This window comes from Phaenicophaeus curvirostris, chromosome 16 (assembly GCF_032191515.1).
Source record: "Phaenicophaeus curvirostris isolate KB17595 chromosome 16, BPBGC_Pcur_1.0, whole genome shotgun sequence".
Classification (NCBI taxonomy): Eukaryota; Metazoa; Chordata; class Aves; order Cuculiformes; family Cuculidae; genus Phaenicophaeus; species Phaenicophaeus curvirostris.
The window spans coordinates 9,234,037-9,256,885 of NC_091407.1; the positions used below are offsets into that span (position 1 = coordinate 9,234,037).

General features: G+C 57.3%; 2 protein-coding genes across 3 annotated transcripts in view; one reads left to right on the forward strand and one right to left on the reverse strand.

Moving 5' to 3' along the window:
* PKD1 (polycystin 1, transient receptor potential channel interacting) overlaps nt 1–3,958 on the reverse strand; it is an 87,262-nt gene extending 83,304 nt beyond the window's left edge. For both annotated transcript variants that reach the window (XM_069869942.1, XM_069869941.1), the window contains exon 1: nt 3,676–3,958. In XM_069869942.1, the coding sequence (XP_069726043.1) occupies nt 3,676–3,842 (167 nt within the window). In that variant the 5' untranslated portion in view covers nt 3,843–3,958. The remainder of the gene's footprint in view (nt 1–3,675) is intronic.
* Nucleotides 3,959–17,061: 13,103 nt separating this feature from the next.
* RAB26 (RAB26, member RAS oncogene family) overlaps nt 17,062–22,849 on the forward strand; it is a 31,350-nt gene continuing 25,562 nt past the window's right edge. Inside the window, exons 1-2 of the mRNA XM_069869885.1 lie at nt 17,062–17,316; nt 20,610–20,720. Of these exons, the coding sequence (XP_069725986.1) occupies nt 17,122–17,316; nt 20,610–20,720 (306 nt within the window). The 5' untranslated portion in view covers nt 17,062–17,121. The remainder of the gene's footprint in view (nt 17,317–20,609; nt 20,721–22,849) is intronic.

The window sequence follows — 22,849 nt, forward strand, 5'->3', positions numbered from 1 at the left end:
TTTATCTAGCACCTCATTTGGGCCCTTTTCCCCTCCAAGATTTCTTACAAAAGAGAAACACAGCCTTGTTTTCACTGGGCATTCAGCTTCTTGCAAGAAGGACATTCCAAGCCGTTTAAGTCTTTTTTAGGAACAGAAGTAAAGCTATTTTGCCTTTGTGGATGGGATACTACTGCACAGACATGCTGCTGCTTGTCTTTAGCAGAACTGGATTGTAGTTTTAATCGGGTTTTTACCCCTCTGATAGCTTTCAAAGACACCTTGAGCCTTGAAAATGCTTTTACTGCATCACATCACGATACCAAAAGCTACCGATCATTGTCAACTCTAGAAGTTTAAAATACTGCAGACTGTAGGCTCCTGATTCATACAAGCTGTTTATTTTAAGAAGGTTTGCTTAGGTGAAGTCACCAGCCAGGCAGTGCAACCCCAGGGCTCACTGCCAAATCCACAAAAACCCCCACTGGGTTTGGGATGAGAATCATGACCCCAAATCTGCACAGCTTCTGCTTCTGCAGGAGCGTGGTGACAGCACAGCTCCTCTGAGCTTGTTCACCTTTCTCCTTCTCACCCACCCACAGAGTATTCCACATTAACAATGGAAAAAGAGGGGAGTTTCAACTCTACTCTCATAAATCAAGACTCTAATCTCCACTTCAAAAGCACCACAATACTAAGGAGGTGTCAGAATAGTCAACGTTTTCAAGGGAAAGTCAGAAAATCTTTACGGGGTTCATTTCCAGTTGAAGAACAAAAGAGGCGATACCAGCTCACAGACCAGCCACGCGAACATAATCCAGGAGCCCTAAAAGCAGAGCACTTGAAAAGAGCTCAGATCAGAGCATTTCACAGAGGGAGAAACTGCAGAGCACAAATGCTGCCACTCGAAGTGTGGTGCTCTTGGAGCACAGCTCTTATGTTGCGGATTGCAGATTATTTGGAAAAAAACAGACTTTGCTCTTGATTCCAGACAGACTTCGAGTTAGACTTCAAGAACCTGACTCCGGCGATGGGAGAGGGCCAATCCTCCCACCCAGCCTGCCTGGAGACTGCTTCCAGCTAGGTATGCAGCGTCTGCAAGCAGCAGAGCTCATTTCCTTAGCGATCCTTTGGATGGTGCGTTCCTTCCACGCTCCTGGTAACAGCGCTGCCGAAGCTAGCATGTATTTCTTCAAAGTTGCTACGTCCGTAACGTCGCACACGAGAGGAATTCATTTCCTCGGCCTTACAGCTGGAGGAACAGTATCGCAACAGCGAGCACAGGCGCCTGCAGCAGAACCAGGGAGCTGTGGCGATGGAAGCATTCGGAACTCAGCCTTTTAAAACCGGTTTTCAAGCTAACAACAACAAAATGGTTTGTTGGGATATTAAAAAAATGCTTTCTTCTAATGAGAGAGTAGATGGCAAATCATTAAAACCACTATTTATCAGTCAGGGAATATGAAATGAATAGACAAAACCACTTGTGTAACTTCACTGTGCCGTGAGCCAGTCCCTCTCATCCGGACAGAAAGCAATCTGCAGATCCATCACGGTTTTCATGACATTGGAAGCACTGCTTTCCTGTCATCAGGAGGTCAAGCAGGGCAGTAAACATCTCCCCAAAGGAACCCCACATGCCACAGCAGACGCGTCAGCACATCTTACACCAGTCAGCACATCACCAGCACACACTTCAGCTGAGCCGTGACTGCCCCAATGCCAATGACAAGCACCCCTCAGCAGAGCAAAGCTCTTCTCCTCACCGCACCGCTCTCAACAGTGCTGTAAACAAACAGTTCTCCATCCAAATCAGAGGAAGATGTCACTATCCTGCCATTCCCATCCATCTGCTTCAGCATTTCCCCTTCTCATGTTCTGGGCATTTTGTTTTGTGATCTGCAAGAGCTTTATGTCCAACTTTGTGTTGTCATTGCTTAAAAGGATCTAATGCAAAATGTTCTGGGAGCTTTTACAACTCGATGCTTCTGAACAACAATAACATAAGCAGTCTCAAACACTTAGTACTGAAATTAATAATCCTGCAAACACACTGTAATAGCCCCAATTCCTTAAAAGGCCAAACGAAGGAGTTATCGTCAAAGTCCTTAGAAGGATGCTCTATGAGCGACCAGCGAAGTGCTGGCACATTCCACCTCTGTCGCAACGGCACATCCAGCCTCCAGAGCCGTAGATCCCCGTGTCTAACTGACAACAGATAACGCAACATCAGAAACCCCTTAATAAAATTCAGCCTTTCCCAGTTAGGGACTTTCTGCAACTAACAGCTAGTTTGTTTGGAAAACTTTAAACAAATCTTGTACAAAAACAGTCAGAAAACACCTTGTCAGCTGGGTTTAGACATGCAGATTTTCCTAAAGTCAGTCCAGATACGTCTCACCGACCTACAGTTTAATCTTTACTGTGGTTCTGTAAAACTTCTGCAGTATCGCTTCATCTATATTACACTAAAAAGTGGAACTAAGAATATCCATACAGAAAAACAGACCCTTAACTTATTGAAATACCCGCAGACATTAGTTCATAGGAGATTTTTCTACTGCGCCGGGCCCCACGTCAGCAATCCTACATGAATCACTCAATGCTTTTGACTCTTCAAGCACAGAAAAGTTGCCTCCTGAGGAAAACAAATTTAAGCTCAATAATAAAATTTTTAAACCTCATTTTTCCCCTACGTCTGTTCTTTACGTCACACAATAACTTTATTTAAGTAACCAGGCCCTCGGGCCACTCCAACACTCCTCCAAGAAACATCCCTTTCTGATGGAAAGGACAGCTGGACACAAACCCAAGCGTCGCCCCATCCTCACGCTTCCACGGAAACATTTTTAATTAAACTAGTTAATTGAGAGTTTTGCCTTTACTGTTAACAGCACAGGGTTTAAACCACGTCCAGCTGCTCACTGGAAATATCAGGACGACACCATTCTCCTGCCAATTCCCCCAGAAACCCAGCTGCCAGCACAAACCCTCCAGCCCCTCCGGCACCACAAACCCCCACGTCTCAGCGCTCCCCGGGACCTATCGCGGGGGTCTCGGGGCTCCCCCACCGGGGTGGCCGGGTGCCCCAGACCCCAGCAGTCTTCCCAGAGGACCCGGTCGGGGCCAAATCCCCAAAACGCTCCTCCAGGCGGGAAGCCAAGCGCAGCCTCACAGTCAGGACTTGGGGGACCCTCGCAGACGGGGCTTTGGGGGAGACCCTCGCACTTAGGACTCAGAGACCCTCACGGATGAGACCTTGAGGAGACCCTCAGGGACGGAGCTTTGCTGGGGGAAGACCCTCACGGATGAGGCCTCGAGGAGAGGAGACCCTCAGGGATGGAGCTTGGCTGGGGGAAGACCCTCGCACTTAGGACTCAGAGACCCTCACGGACGAGACCTTGAGGAGACCCTCAGGGACGGAGCTTTGCTGGGGGAAGACCCTCACAGGCAGGAATCTGGGGGACCCTCAGCCCTGCCCGAAGCAGTAGAGCCCCTCTCCCCACTTTTCCCCGTATTCACAGCTCCCCAGCCTTCCCTGGTTCCCCCCAGTTCTCCCTGGTACTCATAGCCCCGGTCTCCCCTCGGTTCTCCCCGGTTCTCACAGCCCCCCCATCCCTCCCCGGTCTCCCCGTTCCCCCCCGGTTGTCCAGCCCCTCCCCACTACCCCGATGCTCGCCCCTCCCCGGTACTCACAGCACGTCGGTACCGGGCCCCCCCCCACCGGGGGAGCCGTCGGCGCTGCGAGCGGGGCGGTCACGGGCGGGTTCCGCCGCCGCCGCCCCCCCGCACAGCAGGGAGCAGAGCAGCCACCAGCCGGCCGGCGGCAGCCGGGATGCGGGGCCTCCATTCCCCAAAGGCATCGCTCCCTACGGGCACGGCATGGCCCCGGGCGGCCGCCGCCGCCGCCGCTCGCCCCGGCCCGGCCCGGCCCCCGCTCCGCGCTCAGCGCGCGCCCGGCATGGCGGCTCCCCCGGCGCGGGCTGCGCGCGCCCGCCCCTCCCCGAAGCCACGCCCCCTCCCCGGAGACCACGCCCCCTCCCCGGAGACCACGCCCATCAACACTCCCCGCCCCGTGCGTGAGGCCGCGCCCCCGTGCTCTAAGCCACGCCCATCGCGCTACAAGCCACGCGACGCCCTGCGGCGGAAGCCACGCCCCCTGGTGAGGCCACGTCCCTGCCCCGCGATGGAAGCCCCGCCCCCACCGCGGAAGCCCCGCCCACAGCAGCCCCGCCCCGCCATAGAACCTACGCCCCCGATTTAAGCCACGCCCATTCGGAAGTCCTATTAAAGCCACGCCCACACACCCTCCCTGACACTTAAACCACGCCCCCTGCGGGTGATGGGGTGTCACTGCTGGCCCCACGAGGCTGCAGAGGGCACAGTCATGGGGTGGTTTGGGTCAGAAGGGACCTCAAAGCCCACCCAGCCCCCTGCCATGAGCAGGGACACCTCCCACCGGATCAGGGGCTCCAAGCCCCATCCAGCCTGGCCTTGAACCCCTCCAGGGATGGGGCAGTCATGACTTCTCTGGGCAGCCTGGGCCAGGGCCTCCCCACCCTCACAGCAAAACATTTCTTCCAAAGAGCTCAATCTCCCCGCATGATAAAGTTGTTAAGGTTGGAAAAGACCTCAGATCATCCCGTCCAACTGTTAGCTCAGAACTACCGTTCCTGCTAAGCCGTGTCCCCAAGTGCCACATCCACATACATTTTGAACCCCTCCAGGGATGGAGACTCCCCCACTGCCCTGGGCAGCTTCTGCCAGGGCTTCACCATTCGGTCAGTGAAGAAATTTACTCCTAATATCCAATCTGAACCTCCCCTGGCCCAGCCCAGGGCCTGGTGCCGTTCCCCCCAACGCCTCGTCCCGCTGACACCGTGGTGCGAGCCGGGCTCTGGTTTTCCTTAGCCAAACGCTGAATGAGCCTTCAAGAAGCAGCCCGGCAGCCTCTGATTTCACTCCTTGGCACGGGACTTAATGTATGTGAGAATTTACTTTCCAAAAAACATTTTGTGCCTTTTGGAGCCGTCAGACGCATCGTCCTTCCCATGATGTATTGTGCCCAGAATAGCTCAGCGGTTACTACTGCCTCATGTGACTGCGAGGGACTTATTTCCGCTCCCTCAATTGTAAATTGTTTTTTGGGGGGGGGTTATTTCCTTTTTTTCTTTGCTGATGCCCATATTTTTTCAGATAACAGCAAGGAGACAGTATCCCGTGTACAGTTTGTAATCAGCAGCTGAGATCACTCCTGTGATCCAACAGATGTAAATGAAGTTCAGGGCTCTCCCCCAAAAGCCAGAGCTGCCAAGCTCTAAGGAAGGCAACGAGCAGGGGAATCATTGAGCGAGTGGGAAGGGAGACAGCAAATCTCCATACAGCGGCACAGGAATAATTTATTCACTTGGAATCGCAAATTTTGATCTGGAGGAAGAAGCAGAATATGATGGAAGTGGAAAAAGTACTTTGAGGCTGGGAGGCTGTTGTGCGCTGGGAGGCTGGGAATGGCTTGTTGTGGAGAAGGGATTCTTCTGGTTCCTACTGGCGAGCAAACAGGGAGTTTCTCAACACTGTTTACTTGAATCGGAATTAAAACCCCAAGTCAGAGGGTGTTAATTCTCCCTGTGCCACCACTCCTGCAGGCTGAACGCACCCAGAACATCAGCAACAGAGACACCGTTGTCAGCAAAACGTGACGGAGCTGTGGCTGGGCAGGAATGTTGCTGCTGCCTCCAGACCCCTCCAGCCAGATCCCAAAAGCACTGCAGATGCCTTCAGTGGCACCCAGGCAGCCCTGAAACCCTGCAGTCGTGGCCAGACCATGCAGCACCCCGTTTCCTGTATTTCTATGCATTACAGCACTGTTTCACTTGTGCCTGCCAGTCCGTGTTCCCTGTGCCGTGTGCGGCACCTGGCACGCTCTGCAAAAGTCCTCTGCATGGGCACCGGGCTGTGTAAAGGACGTGATGGGAGCCGCTTTTGGAACAGAGCCTGGGAGCAGGGCTCTTCCCTGCCCTCCCCTGCTGCCCTTTCATAGAATCAGTCACAGAATGGGCTGGATTGGGACACCTCCCACTGGATCAGGGGCTCCAAATCCCATCCAGCCTGGCCTTGAACCCCTCCAGGGATGGGACAGCCACCACTGCTCTGGGCAACCTGTGCCAGGGCCTCACTGCCCTCACAGCAAAACATTTCTTCCTAACACCTCATCTCCGTCTCCTCTCTTTCACCTCAAAACCAATCCTCCTGTCCCTGCCCTCCCTGCACAAGAGCCCCTCCCCAGCTTTCCTGGAGCCCCTTTCATTGAAGCTACTCTAAGGTCTCCCTGGAGCCTTCTCTTCCTCAGGCTGAACAACACCAACTCTCTCAGCCTGTCCTCGGACAGGAGGTGCCCCAGCGCTCATATCATCTCCGTGGCCTCCTCTGGACTCGCTCCAACACCTCTGTGTCCTTCCTGTGCTGAGGACTCCAGAACACAAAACCCAGTGCCCCCCTGCTTGGGATGGACCCATCACTGTTCAGGGCAACATCCTGGCTCGGTCACAAAGAGCGGAGCCATCTCACACCATGTCCTGAGCAGTTTAATCCATGCTGGATGAATCCAGCATCGACCTGCCCACTGCACGGCTGCGGCCACTGGGCGCGGGATGCTGTGGGCAAGGCAAGGAGGCATCAGCCAAACACCCAAACACGTGGGTGTCCCGGCACGCTGCCAGGACAGCGTGCCCACAGCCAGGGGTGATGGGGGAGACCACCCGGCTTCTCCTCGGGGGCTGGAAGAGGGGTCCCCAGCACTGGGGGCTGTGCTTGGGGCACATGGGTGTCCTTAGTGCTGGGTTTCAGCTGCTGGGGGCTGAGCTGAGTCAGCTGTGCTGGCACAAACCCCTCCTCGGCTTTTTCTGGATCATTTCTGTGGACAGGTTTGGCTCAGGAAGTGAATTTATTCACAGAATCACAGAAGCACCAGGTTGGAAGAGACCCACCGGATCATCGAGTCCAACCTTCCATCCACACTGATCATTTTCTCCCACTTGACAGACCATGATGCAAAACTGAGCCTTTCTGCTCTGTATCAAATTAGTAGCAATTCTGCTTTTATTTACCAAATGTTCTTTCAAAGCAAACAAAGCTTCGTGATTTCTCTCAATATTTTCCAGCGTTCAGGGCTTTGAGGTCCTTGGCTGATGAAAGGACTCTCCCTTCAGGCTGAACCTGGAATCTCTTGGTTTCTGGCCCTGGGTGCTCTCTGCCTGCTCGCACCCAGCCCCCGGTGCGCACTGTGCATGATGAGGGGTTTAATGCTGCTTGGGATTTTCCCATTTGTGGGTCCCTGCCTGCCAGCAAAGGCAAGGTCGGAGGGGTTGCTGTGACTGGAGAAGGGATGGGGACGGAGTTTGTCCTCAGACACTTGTTAATCACAAACTTCCCAGGGAGTGTGTTTAGTGTTGTGAGGCTCAGCTGAGAGATGGCTACACACTGGCAGCGTTTGGATTCTCCCCATAGGCTCTGGGACAGGGGCCAGGCAGCAGGGCCAGCGGGGCAGGGGGATTTCAGCCACCAGGCTGGCCTTATGTCACCTTTGGTCACCACATAGCCCCTTCCCCAGAGAGATGATGCTGCTGAAATCCCTTCTTCCAGCTGCAGGCACATCTGTGCTGGCAGCAGGGACAAAACAGCTCGTGTCTTGTTTCTTGTGTTGCTGGAAAAGCCCAAAGCGCAGGGGTGGGCAATAACTGATTCAGCCAGGGAGAAGCTGGCGAGCGCTGGCTGCAGGAGCCGGGACGAGGGCAGCTCTGGGTGTGCAGTGGGTGTCCCGTGGGTGTCTGACCTCGCTGCTCCGGGACAGACCTCGGGATGTGACCGGCCAGGGCAGCAGGCAGCAAGGCAGCATCAACACCCATCCTGCTGCAGCACCGTCCCCTCAAAATTGCTGCCACTCTGGGCCTGTTGCTATAGCAATGCCGATGTCGCAGCGCCGTCAGGAGGCATTGCGGTGCCGGAGCTGGCATCTTTCATTGAGGCAAGTGGAAGGCATTCTGGGTTATAGCTGGGTAAAAAGTCCAGGAGCAGCCAGAGCTGCTCGTTTCCTCTCCAAGGTGGCTCCGGGAAGCTGTGTCCCCTCTCCCTCACCTCTTGCATCCACCATCATGTCAGCACCCTGCCCTGCATAAGAGGAAGGTGCCCAGCCTGCTGCAGAGAACACAGGAGAAGCATTGCCTGTACCAAGACTGGGTCCTGTTTCCTCCGCAGATGCCATCAGTGAGAGATGGTGAAGGCTCAGTCTTCCCTTCCCTCTGCAAAGCAGCCCCCATAACCATTTGCACCCAGAAAATGGGGTGCAGCAAACACACCGGTGAAACTGAACCAAGAGGGCAGCTGGTGAGAGGCTCAGAGGCAGAAACATGGGCTCAAAAACCTCTAGGACAGGCTGAGTTTAAGGCTCTTTCCACCCCTGTCCAGCCTGGTAACGCCTGGGGTACAGCACCCCGCTGGGGTGGGTTCCCTGAAACACTGGAACCATCACACCACAATGCATCTGATTTCAAGAAGCCGACGCAGCTTGGAAAGGCTGCTTGGTGGCAATTTTTTGGCTTGGAATTGGCTGTAGCCGGTTGCGTGTTGCTGTGCCGCGTTCCCTGCCTTCCCTGGGCACAGCAGATCACCCATGTGCTCAGCTCCCCAGGTGGGGTTAACCCTGATCACAGCAGGACAACTCATGCAAAGCAAATAAAACATTTACAGGGCTGAAACAACCCTTAGCTTCTTTGGGGAAGAAGATGTTTCTAGTAATAAAGAAGAAACACTTATAAACAGATCAGGAAATTCTAAAATCACCAAAAATGGAAGGGCAGGGGAGGGTGCTGGAGCAGATTTGTGGAAGGTGATTGCAGTTCAGAGCTCAGGGTGCCTGGAAACACCCAGCTCTGGGCTGGCCGTGCTTCTCAGACATCATCATCCTGAGGAAAAAAGGAATTGCCCAAACTTCCTGGAGTTTTACTAGGAGGAAGCTGTCATCCTTCCTTGGAAAATGTTAACAAACAGCATTAAAACTGCTGCATCTTCATGGTCCAGACTGTTCTTGAGCAGTGCCACTTGCTAATAGCTCAGACCATGGAATGTCACTGCAGGTGTGGCAGAGCAGCGATCTGCTGCTGATCTGCTCTGATGAATGGCTGAACGACCACGGGCACGGATCTACAACTGCCCTGGCAAGGTGGAGCCCATCTGCTCATCCCACAGCCAGCAACGAGGCCCTGCTGCTCCCCAGTGCCCACAGCTTCCCCCGGAGATCATAGAATAGAATCATGGAATGGTTTGGGTTGGAAGGGACCTCAAAGCCCATCCAGTTCCACCCCTGCCATGGGCAGGGACACCTCCCACTGGATCAGGGGCTCCCAGCCCCATCCAACCTGGCCTTGAACCCCTCCAGGGATGGGGCAGCCACCACTGCTCTGGACAACCTGATCCAGGGCCCCCTCACAGCAAAACATTTCTTCCAAAGATCTCATCACAATCTCTCTTCTTTCAGAACAAAACCATTTTCTCTCATCCCATCCCTGCCCACCCTGATCCAGAGCCCCTCCCCAGCTTTCCAGGAGCCCCTTTCAGCACTGGAAGCTGCTCTAAGGTCTCCCTGGAGCCTTCAAATTGATGGATTTGCTTTTTCCCCTCCCAAGAAACCTGCCGACAGAGCAGGACCTGTGGCCGGTGAGGGACCAGCACGCACTGCCCCAGGGGAAGGGGCAGACAAGCCTGGCACAGGCTGCAGCGCAGCAGCTTGCTCCGGCGGGAGCTTCTCTCCAGTGTGGCCCTTAGCAGTTGACTTGTTCTCTGGAGCAGCAGCTTTATGAGCCTCTGCGCATTTCCACGCTCACTCATCACTGCTGCTTAGTGTTTTACAGGGCCCTGGAGTGCTGCTTGCATCCCAGAGCTGGGGCTGGCCCGAGGCAGCTCGCGAGAAATGCCATGTCTAACACGCTGTTCTCAGAGACGAGGAGTTTGGGGAGTTCATCTGCTTGAGCTGTGCTGCGGGGACTCTGCAGACAGCGCCGTGGGAAGCAGCCAGGCTCGGGGCCACCAGCCGTGCTCGTGCTCCCCGACGCCGTCTGACTGGTGTGAACAGGAGATGGAAACGGCTGAGTGCGCACAAAGAATGGACGCGCCCTGTGACATTTATGTACTTGCTTTTGAAACCATAACCACACTCTAACCCTTCCCTGTCTTAGGATGCATCTATATGGCTACAAAATATCTTGGATGGTTTTAAGCTGAGATGTTGTATTTCTGAAATATTTGATGCTGCCGAGGCATGTCTGAAAAGCATTGAAAATTTACCAAATACCCTGGGAATACTCATATTTGGGAGGCTGGGTGGTTGCTACTCTGCCCTTTTCCTATCTCAGCAGGACACTTGGAAAAGGTTCTTTGAAAATCCAACTCTTCATCACGTCGGAAAGCTCTCATGGGTGACTGCTGGAGCTGGGGACTTTCCTGCGCTCGGTCCTCTGCTGGCTAAAACCTTGGCTCGTTTGGGTCTTGGCACAAGGAAAACTCATTTCCTGGCCTCAGCCCAGTGCAGGCTCGTTAGGATCTGGCACCATCCCCCTTCGTGCGCAGGAGGGGAGGTGGGGGCCCAGGGCAGCACTGCAGTTCCCTGGGGAATGCCCGTGGGGATGTGCCAGGGCTGGACGATGTGCCAGGCAGGGCCGGCGTCCCGGCACGCCGCTGGCAGGGATGTGGGATTCTGCCCTGCAGGGAGCAAATGCCTTCAGAGCACGCGAGTCCCTGTGCTTGCTGGGGTTGGCTTTGCTCTACAGGCGGTACCAGCGGCCACGCTGTGCCCTGCTCGGTGCCGGGCACTGCTGCCACCTCCCAGCGCTGTGCCGTGGGTCATCCCGGGCGCCAGCCCCAGCGCTGGGCAGAGGGGAAAGCTGTTCTCCACATCTCATTTCCCAGCTTGAGCACAGGACAACCAGCCAGTTACACTGAACTCCGGCTCTGCTCCGCGACTCTGCTGTGCTCTGGTGCATGGGAAGGGACTCAGACCTGCCAGGCTGCTTGGGGCAGAGACTCTGTCCTGTCTTCCCACAGTCCAGTGAAATGAGGTCTTGACAGTGGCTTGGGTGGTGCTTCTGTTGCTGGTGTGGTTCCTTCCTCCTGAACCTTGCCAGGGGTTGCAGAGTGCCAGGAAAGGTGTTGTATTCCTTGACTTTACCTTTTGGAGTGGGAAAGGGGCTGATGACGGCAGTTTGGTGGCCAGGGAGTGCTCAGGTTTTGCCCTTGGGCTGCACGTGCCAAGACACAGCCCATGCTGGTGGTATCTGACCAGCTTCGCAGTGTAAAACCCCCTTGGGCAGCTGTTTGCTGCTCATACCATCGTTTGCTCCAACATCAGCCACTTAGGCAATGCGCTAATGTGCCAGCCCGGCTGCTGGGCTGGTTTGCAGCGTGCTAGAGCTGCTCTTTGTGCGTGGCAGTGACCCCAACCCTGCTGGGGTTCCACTGGTGTCACAGGGTGTTCAGAGCACGGTCAGGCAAGCCCCAGGCTGCGAGACATTCAGCAGTGCTCACCGTGCGAAGAAATTATGGACTTCAGCGCCAAGAAGCAAAGACTTTGTGACAGGCTGGGCTCTCCCAACCTCCTGGATGCTTGCAAGGAAAATGGTGGTGATGAAAGGGTGGAGGGAGCTGCAGGTGGAAGTTGCCCTTCAGGAGGGATCAGAGAAGCTGAGGAGCTGGAAAATGAGGGAGTGTGCACAGGAGGGATGGAAAACGGAATAACCAGACACAGGAAGGAGGGCTGCGATGTAAAACTGGGCTTGACAGTATAAGAAAGGGAAGAGACAAAAGCAATCTCCCAGCAAAACGCTGGGATTTAACTTTCACAGCTGCAAAGGGGAAACAATTGCTTCCCCCACAAACTGAACTGATGGGCTGTGGTGATGAGGAGCTGTCTGAGGAATTTCAATTAAAAGCCAGCGACAGTGACAAAGGCAACGAGATTGAAGTGTTCAAAGGTAAGTGAGCAACGGGGAGGAAAGAACAATAAATGGCGAGGGAGGGAACAGTGCCTGCTCAGCGCTGCGTGGGCTGGGCCCTTCCCAAGGCAGCAGAGAGAAAGCCCTCACCTGAGAGTGGCAGGGTGCTGGGCTGCACCTCCAGCACACATCCTGCACCCTGTGCCTGCTCCCTCTACCTCCCTGTGAATCCAGTCTTCCCGCACGGACTCTGCTGCCCATGGGGATGGTCACTACAGCTGTCCCCTCTCTGACGTCCCTCGTGGGTGGCTGCTCCTGTGCAACAGCAATCCCAGCTCTCTATATTTTGGTGATGAGTCAGCTGTGCGAGTGAGGGGTCACCTTTGTCCCAGGCTATCCTGCTGCACCTCCCGTCCAGGTGATGCCCACTGCCTTCTGTTGGAACAGGTCCAGAGGAGGCCACGGAGATGATCCGAGGGCTGGAGCATCTCTGCTATGAGGACAGACTGAGAGAGTTGGGGTGGTTCAGCCTGGAGAAGAGAAGGCTCTGAGGAGAACTTAGAGCAGCTTCCAGCACTGAAAGGGGCTCCGGCAAAGCTGAGGAGGGGCTTTTGATCAAGGAGAGCAGGAACAGGATGAGGGGAATGGTTTTAAGATGAAAGAGGGGAGATTGAGATGAGATCTTAGGCAGAAATGTTCTCCTGTGAGGGTGGGGAGGCCCTGGCCCAGGTTGCCCAGAGCAGTGGTGGCTGCCCCATCCCTGGAGGGGTTTCAGGCCAGGTTGGATGGGGCTTGGAGCCCATGATCCAGTGGGAGGTGTACCTGCCTATGGCAGGGGTGGGACTGGAGGGTCTTTAAGGTCTCTTCCAACCCAAATCATTCCATGGTTCTATGACTCAGGCTCTTTCTCTGCAAGGGCTTTGGAGTCAGAGCTGTGTGAGGTCTTGGCAAAGAATTGGTAGCAGAGCAGAGTGGTAAGAACCAGCAGTTTTGCATGTGATTAGGAGAAAAGTCCCTTACCTTGGCTGGTGGCACTGCACTAGGTGACAGCAGCAGTGAGCCAAGCCGTGTTACCAGCAGCACGTGGAAAGAGCCTGTATCAGTTTTCCTGCAGACACCAGGCAAAGAAAATTAATATCTTCCAAGACGGCGCAGCTGACATGGTCTCTGATGGGAGTAGCTCACCTTCACTGCCTGCCTGCTGAAACATCTCTACTCCATCTGAGCTGGAGATGAGACCTGGGACTAGGAGCGCTGCAGGCTCAGCACGCTCCGGGGCTGCTGGGAGAGGGGTCCCCAGTGTCTGGCTGGGACAAGGCAGGGGTCCCTGCCCGGGGGACAGAGCAGTGAGGAGCAGAAGAGACCAGGGGAACATGGGGGCAGCTGTGGCACAAGCTGGCGATGGAGCAACCTGGACCAGCAGGAAGATGGAGGCATGGCCTCACGTTGAAACATCTCACTTGGCTCTGAGCGTGGCGTGCAGCTTCTGGCACACAGAGAGCCCTGTGAATGTCCCTGCCAAAGAAAACAGCTAGATTTTAAATCCTGAAGCACAATGCTTGTGCTGGGCAGCTGGCCAGAGCCCAGTGCCCAGCCCTGGCCAGGCTCTCCATGTCTCCAGCCCTGCCCGGAGCTCTGTCCCCAGGTGGGGGTGGCCGAGCCAAGGGCAGGTGCCACCCTAGCAGGATCCAGGCACAGGCAGAGGACGCTGGCCAAGCTGCCTCTGAGTGCTCGCACTGACGTTCCCCACGGGCTGCAGTAAAGCAGAGCCCTTGGGTTGGCAGCCCTGGTGGGGCTGAGCCAATTTTCTGCCTTTAAAACCCAATCTACTTACATGTAGATGTAACAGAGCCACTGTCACAGCCAGCCTGCTCAGAGCCCTGCCAGATAGCGCAGTCCTGCCTCCCCAAGGCACGCCGTATCTCCAGGCGTCTGTTGTTCCATCAATCTATTTTTAGTACCTATATCCCCCCTCATTCAGCCGCAGTTATCTGATTAGTTCCTGTAACTGTATGAGGAGCAACAGCTCCAGGCATGACTACGATCGCGGAGCAGACTGTGTCTCTGCACACACGTTTGCTAAAAGAGACAAACTTGTCAAAGATGCTTCTCCCTGCACTGCTGCGAGCTCAGGGGCTGCGCGAGGCTGTGTTTGGGGGGGGCTGGGGACCAGCACCGCTGCGGGCGCTGCAGCACGCGACCTTTGATAAAGGCAGAATTAACCAGGCACGCTTCCGCGCTGCTGCTCGTGGTGAGAGGCCGTCGTCCTCTGGCGTTGCCCCGATAAGCAGCTGGCTTTGTTTGCCTCTGAACACGAGGCTGTTGACAGAAATTTCCATCATCCCCATCAGCTGTGGCTGGGAGAGGGGGTAAGTCCCCCTGTGCCAGCGCTTGCAGCCTGCGGGGAGGTGCTGGGGCCATGTTCCCCTCTTCCTGCAGGCAGGTAGTGCTGGGGAAAAGCTCAACTGTGGCCTTGTAACTGGCCCAGGGACCAGTTACAACCTACCGGTGGCTCCAGCATTGCCCTTTGCTCTGATGTCTCAGCCTCTATTGACTGCAGCTGTCCTGGAAAATCAGATATAGTGCAAACCCCTGGCTTGAGTCTGTTTGTATGAGTCATGTCTTCAAACAGAATCACACAGAATCACTAGGTTGGAGAAGACCCCCAGGATCATCGAGTCCAACCATTCCTATCAACCATTAAACCATGCCCCTCAGCACCTCATCCACCCGTCTTTTGAACACCTCATGGGATTGTGACTCAACCCCCTCCCTGGGCAGCCTGTTCCAGTGCCCAATGACCCTTTCTGTGAAATTTTTTTTTCTGATGTCCAGCCTGAACCTCCCCTTCCATGTCCCAGGATGAAGACAGTGACATGGTCAGGATGAAGAGAGTGTGCTAGGGGGTGGGGGATATAAGCCTCCACCCCGACAGCTTTCCCTCTGGGAGTGCTGTGACCCTAGAGCCTCTCGCTGCTCCCTGGGCCCATGGCAGCTGTGAGCAGGACAGAGACTTGGGGTGGGGGAAAGGGGATCTTGCTGAGGAACCATGCACAGAAGCTCCTGAACTGGCTTATCTTCCCTGTCCATGGCCCAAGTCATCAGAGTGCTCTTCCACGCACTCCTCCTTGTGCCAGAGTGCTTTAGGGCTGCGGAGCAAGGATCACTGTGGATTTAAACGCTCTCAGAGCTGTAAAGGGAAAAGCTCTTCCCTGCCCACAGTGAGAGCAACCCCTCAGCATCACCACGGCTGGCATCCAAGCTCCAGCACTGGCACTTCAGCATCTCCACAGCTGGTACCCAAGCTGCAGCACTGACACCTCAGCAGCTCCGCGGCTGGAACCCGAGCTCCAGCACTGACGCCTCAGCATCCCCGCACCTGGAACCCGAGCTCCAGCACTGACACCTCAACATCCCCACACCTGGAACCCGAGCTCCAGCACTGACACCTCAGCATCCCCACACCTGACCCCTGAGCTCTAGTGCTGGCACCTCAGCATTGCCATGGCTGGAACCCAAGTCCTGGTGCTGCCACCTCAGTGTCACCAAGGCCGGCCCCTGAGCTCCAGCGCTGCCACCTCAGCATCTCCACAGCTGGCCCCCAACCTCCAGTGTTGACATGTCAGTGTCACCATGGCTGTCCCCGAGCTCCAGCACTGGCCCTGGGTTGTTGGGCTGCCAGAGCCGTGTTGGCCATCACCGCCCGTCCCTCTCGTGCCAGTGCTGTTAGTTATTTATGTCCTCATTGTGTGCCTGCCTGGCTTCTCCCCAGAGCGATTCCTTTTCCTCTCCCGCTTCACTGCGGCTGCTCAAACCCCCTTTTCCAGTCAGGATGAGGCCGCGCCGCTGGAAATGTGTCACACAGCAAAAGACATTTATTTCAGTCGAGAGAGTCACGGGCGCCTCAGGTGACACCTCACTCGCAGGCAGAAAGAGAGATGCCAAGTGTTGCTCGCTGAAACCAGTTGCTGAGGGAGACGAGGGGAAAATGGGGATTCGAGCTGGACAAACTGGAGCCACTAACCGCCTGGCCCCAACTCCAGGCACCCCACGGGCTGTGCCCCGCTCAGTGACCCCCGACCCTGCCGTGTCTGCCCCAGAGAGCCCTCCCGGTGTAAAACTGGAGCCGGGGGGGTCCCCGCTGCAGGGTCGCACCCCAAACCCAGCCAGGGACGTGCTCCCCAAACCCTGCTGTGGGGCTGAGGGGCTCAGGGGGCGTCGGGGGGTGCAGACCCCATCGTGGGAGCCCCCTCCCCGCTGCCCCTGCTAACTGGGGAGGCAGAACACTCCAGCGTCGGGCACCCCTGCTGCTTCCCGGGGTGCTGCCCCCCCATTCCCGGTTACTAGGGGTGCGTGTCAGCCTCCTCCTCCCTGTCCTCTCTCTTTGCATCCCGGGGCCCTGGCCCCCACCCCGGTGCCCGTGTCCTCCCTCCTCCCCGTGTGTGTGTCCCCCCCCCGGTGCCCGTGTCCCCCCTCCTCCGTGTCCCCCTCTCTGCATCCCGCGGTGCTGTCCCCCCAGTCCCAGTTACCGGGGATGCCCCTGAGCCCCCTCCTCCCTGTTCCCCTCTTTGCATCCCGGTGCCGGTGCACCCCTCCTCCCTGTGTCCTCCCCCCCTCCGGTGAGCCCCCCCATCCCCGTATCCCCCCTGTTGACCCCCTCCTCCCCGTGTCCTCCCCCCTCCGGTGAGCTCCCCCACCCCTATGTCTTCCCCCCCCCGTGACCCCCCTCCTCCTCGTGTCCCCCCGGTGCCCGTGTCCCCCCTCCACCGTGTCCCCCTCTCTGCATCCCGCGGTGCTGTCCCCCCAGTCCCAGTTACCGGGGATGCCCTTGAGGTCCCTCCTCCCTGTTCCCCTCTTTGCATCCCGGTGCCGGTGCACCCCCTCCTCCCCGTGCCCTCACCCCCTCCGGTGAGCCCCCCATCCCCGCATCCCCGTATCCTTCCCCCCTCCGCTGAGCTCCCCCATCCCTATGTCTTCCCCCCACCCCCCGGTGAGCTCCCCCCCTCCCCGTATGCCCCCGGTAGCCCCCGCCCCGCGCAGGTGCCCGGTTCCCGGGGGGGCGGGGCGGCGCTGCCATTGGCGGGGGGGGGGGGGGGGGGCCGGTCCGGTGCGGGGGCGGCGGCGGCGGCGGCGGCAGAGCCCGTGGCCCCCCGGCCCGGCCATGTCTCGGAAGAAGGCGGCTCGCGGCAAGGGTGGCGGCGCCGCTCCCTCCGCCGCGCTGCCCCGCGCCGCCCCGGGGCCCGGACCCGCCGCCCCCGAGCCGCCCCGCCGCGGACACACCGGCACCGGCACCGGGACCGGCACCGGGCGGCCCTCGCTCAGCAGCAGCGGCGAGTTCTACGACCTCGCCTTCAAGGTGCCGGGCTGGGGATCCGGGGCGGGGGGGGTGCGGGAGCATCCCTGGGGGTCGGGACCGGGCGGGCATCGCTCCCTCCAGCCCCGAGCGCAGCATCTCTCCCCTCCAGCTCCAGGATTCCTCTCCCTTCTCCCCAGCCCTGACATCCCTCTCTCACCTCCCCAGCACCGGGACATCGCTCCTTCCAGCCCCCCGGGATCGCTCTCTCCAGCCCCGGGCATCACTCCCACCCCATGCAGCCCTGGGCATCTCTCCCCTCCAGCCCCAGACATCCTTCTCCCACCTCCCCAGCCCCCGGTCATCGCTCCCTCCAGCCCCAGACATCCTTCTCCCACCTCCCCAGCCCCGGGCATCGCTCCCACCCCATGCAGCCCTGGGCATCTCTCCCCTCCAGCCCCAGACATCCTTCTCCCACCTCCCCAGCGCCGGGTCATCGCTCCTTCCAGCCCCCCGGGATCGCTCCCTCCAGCCCCGGGCATCGCTCCCACCCCATGCAGCCCTGGGCATCTCTCCCCTCCAGCCCTAGACACCCTTCTCCCACCTCCCCAGCCCCGGGGCATCGCTCTCCGTGCAGCCCCCCAGGCATCCCTCCCTCCAGCCCCAAACATCCCTCTCCCACCTTCCCAGCCCCTGGCATCGCTCCCCAGGCAGCCCTCGGGGCATTGCTCCTTCCAGCCCTAAGTGCAGCATCCCTCTCCTTCCAGCCCCAGCCATCCTTCTCCCACCTTCCCAGCCCCTGGCATCACCTCCTGCCAGCCCGAGCATCCCTCACCCTTCCTCCTAGCTCTGGGCATTGCTCACTGCCAGCTCCAGCATCGCTCTCTCTCCCTGGCAGCCCCAGCATCCCTCTCCCTCCCTTCCAGCCCCGGACATTGCTCCCTGCCAACCCCATGCATCGCTTGCTCCTCCTGCCAGCCTCGAGTGGGCATCGCTCCCTGCCAGGCTCAGCATTGCTCTCTCTCCCTCCTGGCACCGGGCATCCTTCCCCCTCCTCTGCCAGCGCTGAGCCGGCATCCCTCCCCTCTAGCCCCAGCATCCCGCTGCCTCCCCAGCAGCAGAGGCAGCTCCTCGCAGCCCTCGCCAGCAGAGCTGCTTGCACACAACTTTTGCAAGTGATGGGGCAAAAGGCTCTTTGCTCGGATGGGTTATTGCAACCCTCTGGTTCCTCTTCACCAACGTACAAAATGTGGTTGTGGAGTGGGGTGATGGTATTCCTCGAGTTGCATCGAATCTGCTCCGGCGGCTGTCGAAATGTCTCCAGCTTGTACTTTCTTTTAAGGGCTCAGATGGCTTCTTCTTGCCGCTTCAGATTCTGGCGAGCGAGGCACAGATCAAATGTATTTGCAACCCCACTCTCTTCCATTGTGCGACCCGATGCGAGCCCAGCTTGGAGCTCACTCCACAGTTTTGGCTGAGGCTGCGGTTCAGCGCGACCCGTCTGCATTTCTAACCCAGATCTGTGCAACCAGGCACAGGAGACTGAGCTCTGAGAAGCCGGGGTCTCCTATGGCAAAGCCCAGCCTCGGCACGCTGTAGCGAGAGCTCCATGTGGTGGTTGGCATGGCCATCACGGTGTTCAGGTTTGGGACCTGGAGCAGAAGAGGAGTGTTCAAGAAGCCGTCTCCGTGTTTGTGCTGGTCCTTGGCTCCTTGAGACCGCCTCTCCCTGCCCAGGCTGGAGCTTTCCCTGCGGATTGACCCCATGGCACAGGGATGAGCTCTTGGATAAACCCAAATTTGCTGGGTAGCCAAAACCTCTGTTAACATCTGACTCATTTTGAACCAATGGCAGAGAGAAATTGCTTTGCATTCAGTAAAAAACAGGTTTATTAAACTTTCTCTTTCCCTTGCCCCTCTCTCAAGGCTCTGAGCTCTGCCAGAGGGAGAGGCCAAACGCAAGTCCTGGATGTGGGGCCGGATCCTGACCCCCAAGCCCTTGGTATGAGCCTGGCCCTGGGTGCTGCTGTGCGCCCCGGGTGATGCTTCAGTGATGCTGAGGAGCTGCTTTGAAGGGTCCCCCTGCTCGAGAACAGGGGTCTGGGAAGTTTAATAGCATCGATACCCCTATTTTGTACGAGGAATGAGTTTTTAGTCCCCCTTCCTTTGGCTTAGCACAGATCTAGCTCTAACCCTGCTGGCTCCTCTAGCCCTGTTGTGCTGAAGCTCGGTGCATGGCTGTGCACGGTGCTCCTGCTGGAGAGTCGGCACCGCGGGTGATGGAGCATCATGGCCGGTGGTGGTGGGTTTGCTGCTTCTGAGGGTTCCTGGGTGGGTTTGGTGGGACCCAGGGCACAGCCTGCCTTAAAACCATTTGAATTTGCTCACGGGCTGATGGCAGCGCTCTGGGGAGAGAGGGAACCCTGCCGTGTCAGTGGGAAGCCTTGTGAATGGGTGCAGGTACAGAACCGCTGATGCAGCTCGGCTGCGTGGTCCAGGTTTCTTGACAGCAGGAAGCTCTTTCCCTGCCAAGGGGAGTGGGGTTGGCAGCCCTGGGGGTCAGGAGGGGTTGTGGTTTGAGTGGAGGCTTTGGGGAGCTGTGTTTGCCAGCAGCTTCAGCTCTGCTGCGGTTTCTCTGTGGCGAGGTGGATGACTGCCCCATCTGCACCCAGTGTTGCTGCTGGTGGGGAAACTGAGGCAGGCGACAGCGGGAGCTGCTCCCTCGGCACCTTCTTGAGGGTTAGCAGGGAGGCTGTGGTGGTCCTGCTGGAGGAATGTGCTAGGAGAGAGCACCCCTGGAGCTGGCATTTGTGCTTGGATGCTCTGTGAAGTCTCCCTGTGGGCAGCAGCGTCTTTCCAGAAAGCCTTGCGTGTAGTGGGGTGCGGGGTGTTTCATGAGTGTGTGTGGGTCAGCGTGGGCCCCGGGTCACAGCCTGCCTCACCGAGGCAGCACTGCCTGGTTTTCAGTGCACCAGTATTCCTCTTCTCACCAACCTTGTCTCAAAAGTGTCTCGGGTCTCCCCCTTTCTTGGAGGACCCCCGGGAGATGGGTGTCTCTTGTAACAGAGCTCACAGGGGATCTGCTAAGTTCTAGTCAGGAGAAGGCGTCTCGAGCTCGGCCAGTTCTCAGGGACACACTCAGTGCAGGGTTGGGAATAATCCTGCTGTGTCCCTCTCCTCTCCCCTCATCCTCCCCTGGATCCAAGGACGTTGCTCTTGGTTGTGCTTTTTCCCCCTCAGGAGCACAGGCTGTGCCACCTGCTCTCAAGATGAGGCTTTTGGGATGGAGATGGGTAACAGCAGTGCTGGGGCTGCGCTCCCCAAACCCAGGTCTGACACCCCTTCCCTCCCTCGCAGGTGATGCTGGTGGGCGACTCAGGTGTCGGCAAAACCTGCTTGCTGGTGCGGTTCAAGGATGGTGCTTTCCTCGCCGGCAGCTTCATTTCTACAGTTGGAATCGACTTCAGGGTAAGTGCCTGGGCTCTCTTCATCCTGTCCTGACCGCAGGGACTGGCAGGTGATTGACAGCTTTTCCAGAGGAGTCGCAGAACGCTGCTCCAAGGACTCAAACCTCATCTTCCCCACCGTGTGTCAGCTCCAGCGGGGGCACCTCGGGGCTGAGCAGCTGTCTGACAGCAGCGCAGCGGCCTCTGCGTTACCGCTTTGCATGAGGATCACAGAATCATGGGATCATTTAGGTTGGAAAAGACCTTTCAGATCACGGGGTCCAACTGTAACGGGGGGCACGTCCTGTGCTTGGTGTCCAGGGGTGGACCAAGCAACTTCAGAGCAACTGCTGAGATGTGAACATCTGCCCAGTGAAAACGTTTCCCTAAGTCACTTTCAGTGTTTTTAAGGGTTGGTTTTTTTAAACCAAGAACTAACATAACCCCAAATCGCCAGGAAACATCTGAGCACAGCTTTGGGGTGACGTGTTGCTGGGGTGGCTGTGCTCCCTCTGGCACGGAGGGGAGGAGTCGTGCTGAGGGCTTTCCAAGCTCCTGGAGAATCCCTGTTGTTTTGGCAGTGACCAGGGAACCCCGAAGGCAGCGTGTGGGGCTGAGCGGCACCAGAGGGGACAGTGTGGGGAATGGGGGGCAGGAGGAGACACAGCTCGTGGCCTGTGGTGCCCTGGTGTGGGCAGAGCATCCTTTGCCAGGGGAGAATGTGTTGGTGCCAGCTGGGGCCCTGGGAGTTTTTTCTTGGCCGTGTTTCCCCGGTGGCACCGTGGTGGGACTGCGGTGCTGCCACAGGCACCCCCGGAGTGGGACACAGGGATGGTGACTTCACAGAAATGACATCAAAGAAACCTTCCAGCAGGCTGGGAAGGGCCAATGAGGGAGCCCTGTGGATGCTGCCAAGGCCGTGGGGGCTCCTCTCAGCTGTGGCCACTAAAGCAGCAGCTGGCAGCACAGCTGGCTTGAGGCTCTGTCCCGAGGCTCAGGTGCTCCCTGTCCCTCCCCAGATCCCCAACCATCTGCTTCCCCCACACCACGAGCTGGCCTCCCCCGTGGATGCCTGTCCAGGGCTGCAGGCTCCTGGGAGAGGCTCAGCGCTTGGAACAGGGACATGTCTGGTGGCTGTGCTCTCCCTGCCCTGCTCTTGGAGCATCAACTGCATCATCTCACTGTGCGATGCCTTTTGGCTCCCTCTTGGCACCGTGGTGGTGATGCCACGCACCAGTGTTACATCTTCCCAACAACCTTTTCTCAGCAGGATCTTGGATTTCCCCCTTCCTTGGAGGGTTTCTGGGAGATGGGTGGATCTTGTAACCCACTAGTTCACTGAACAATAACTTGCTGATACTGTGACAAGTGGAAGGGTCGAGGGACGGCTCAGGAAGCCGTTAAAAATAAAGTGATGTTCTTTCCTGCAAAGAGGCTTTTGGAGCAGAGCGATGCTGTGGGCGGCAGTGAAGTTGGTAAATCCGAGTCCATAATTTTGTACAAAGGTAATTACATGGTATTTCAGGTGTTCTTAAAATGAAAAGCATTTTATTACTGATTGCAGTGATTGATACTCAGGGCAGTCATAAAATCCTGTGACTTATTGATTGGAGTGCTGGAATGACCGCTACTGAGAAACAATCGAATTAGGGTTAATTTCCTTCTGTAATAGAGCTGCTAGAGGTTTAAAAGGGGCAGATTCTGCAGTGGGGAGGATCATTTATATGCCCTGAAATTCATTGTTGTCATCTTGGTAAGGCACTCATGATTTTGGGGGGGGTGTGGAAGTAATTTTTTGATGATCCATCCCCCTTGCCATTAGGATGACTCTGTTTGCAGGGTAACTGTGTCCCTCTTGCCGCTCACAGTGTGATGCAGACCTCCTGTGCATGCCTGACTTTGCTTGGCCCAGGGGGAGCTGCTGGGAGGTGGGGTAAAGGCTGAGGACATTGCAGGGATGGAGCTGCCCGGCTCCTTGTTGTGTTTCTGGTGCCGTTTCCACTCCTCTTGATGCTGGCTGGTCTCTGCGAAGCGCCCTGGGATGGAGCCAACCATGGGGGCAGCCCCTGCGCCCACCCAGCCGGTCTCCTTGCCCTCTCCCAGTTCATCCCCTGGTCCCAGTAGGCTCCGGGTTCAGCTGCTCATTTTGCA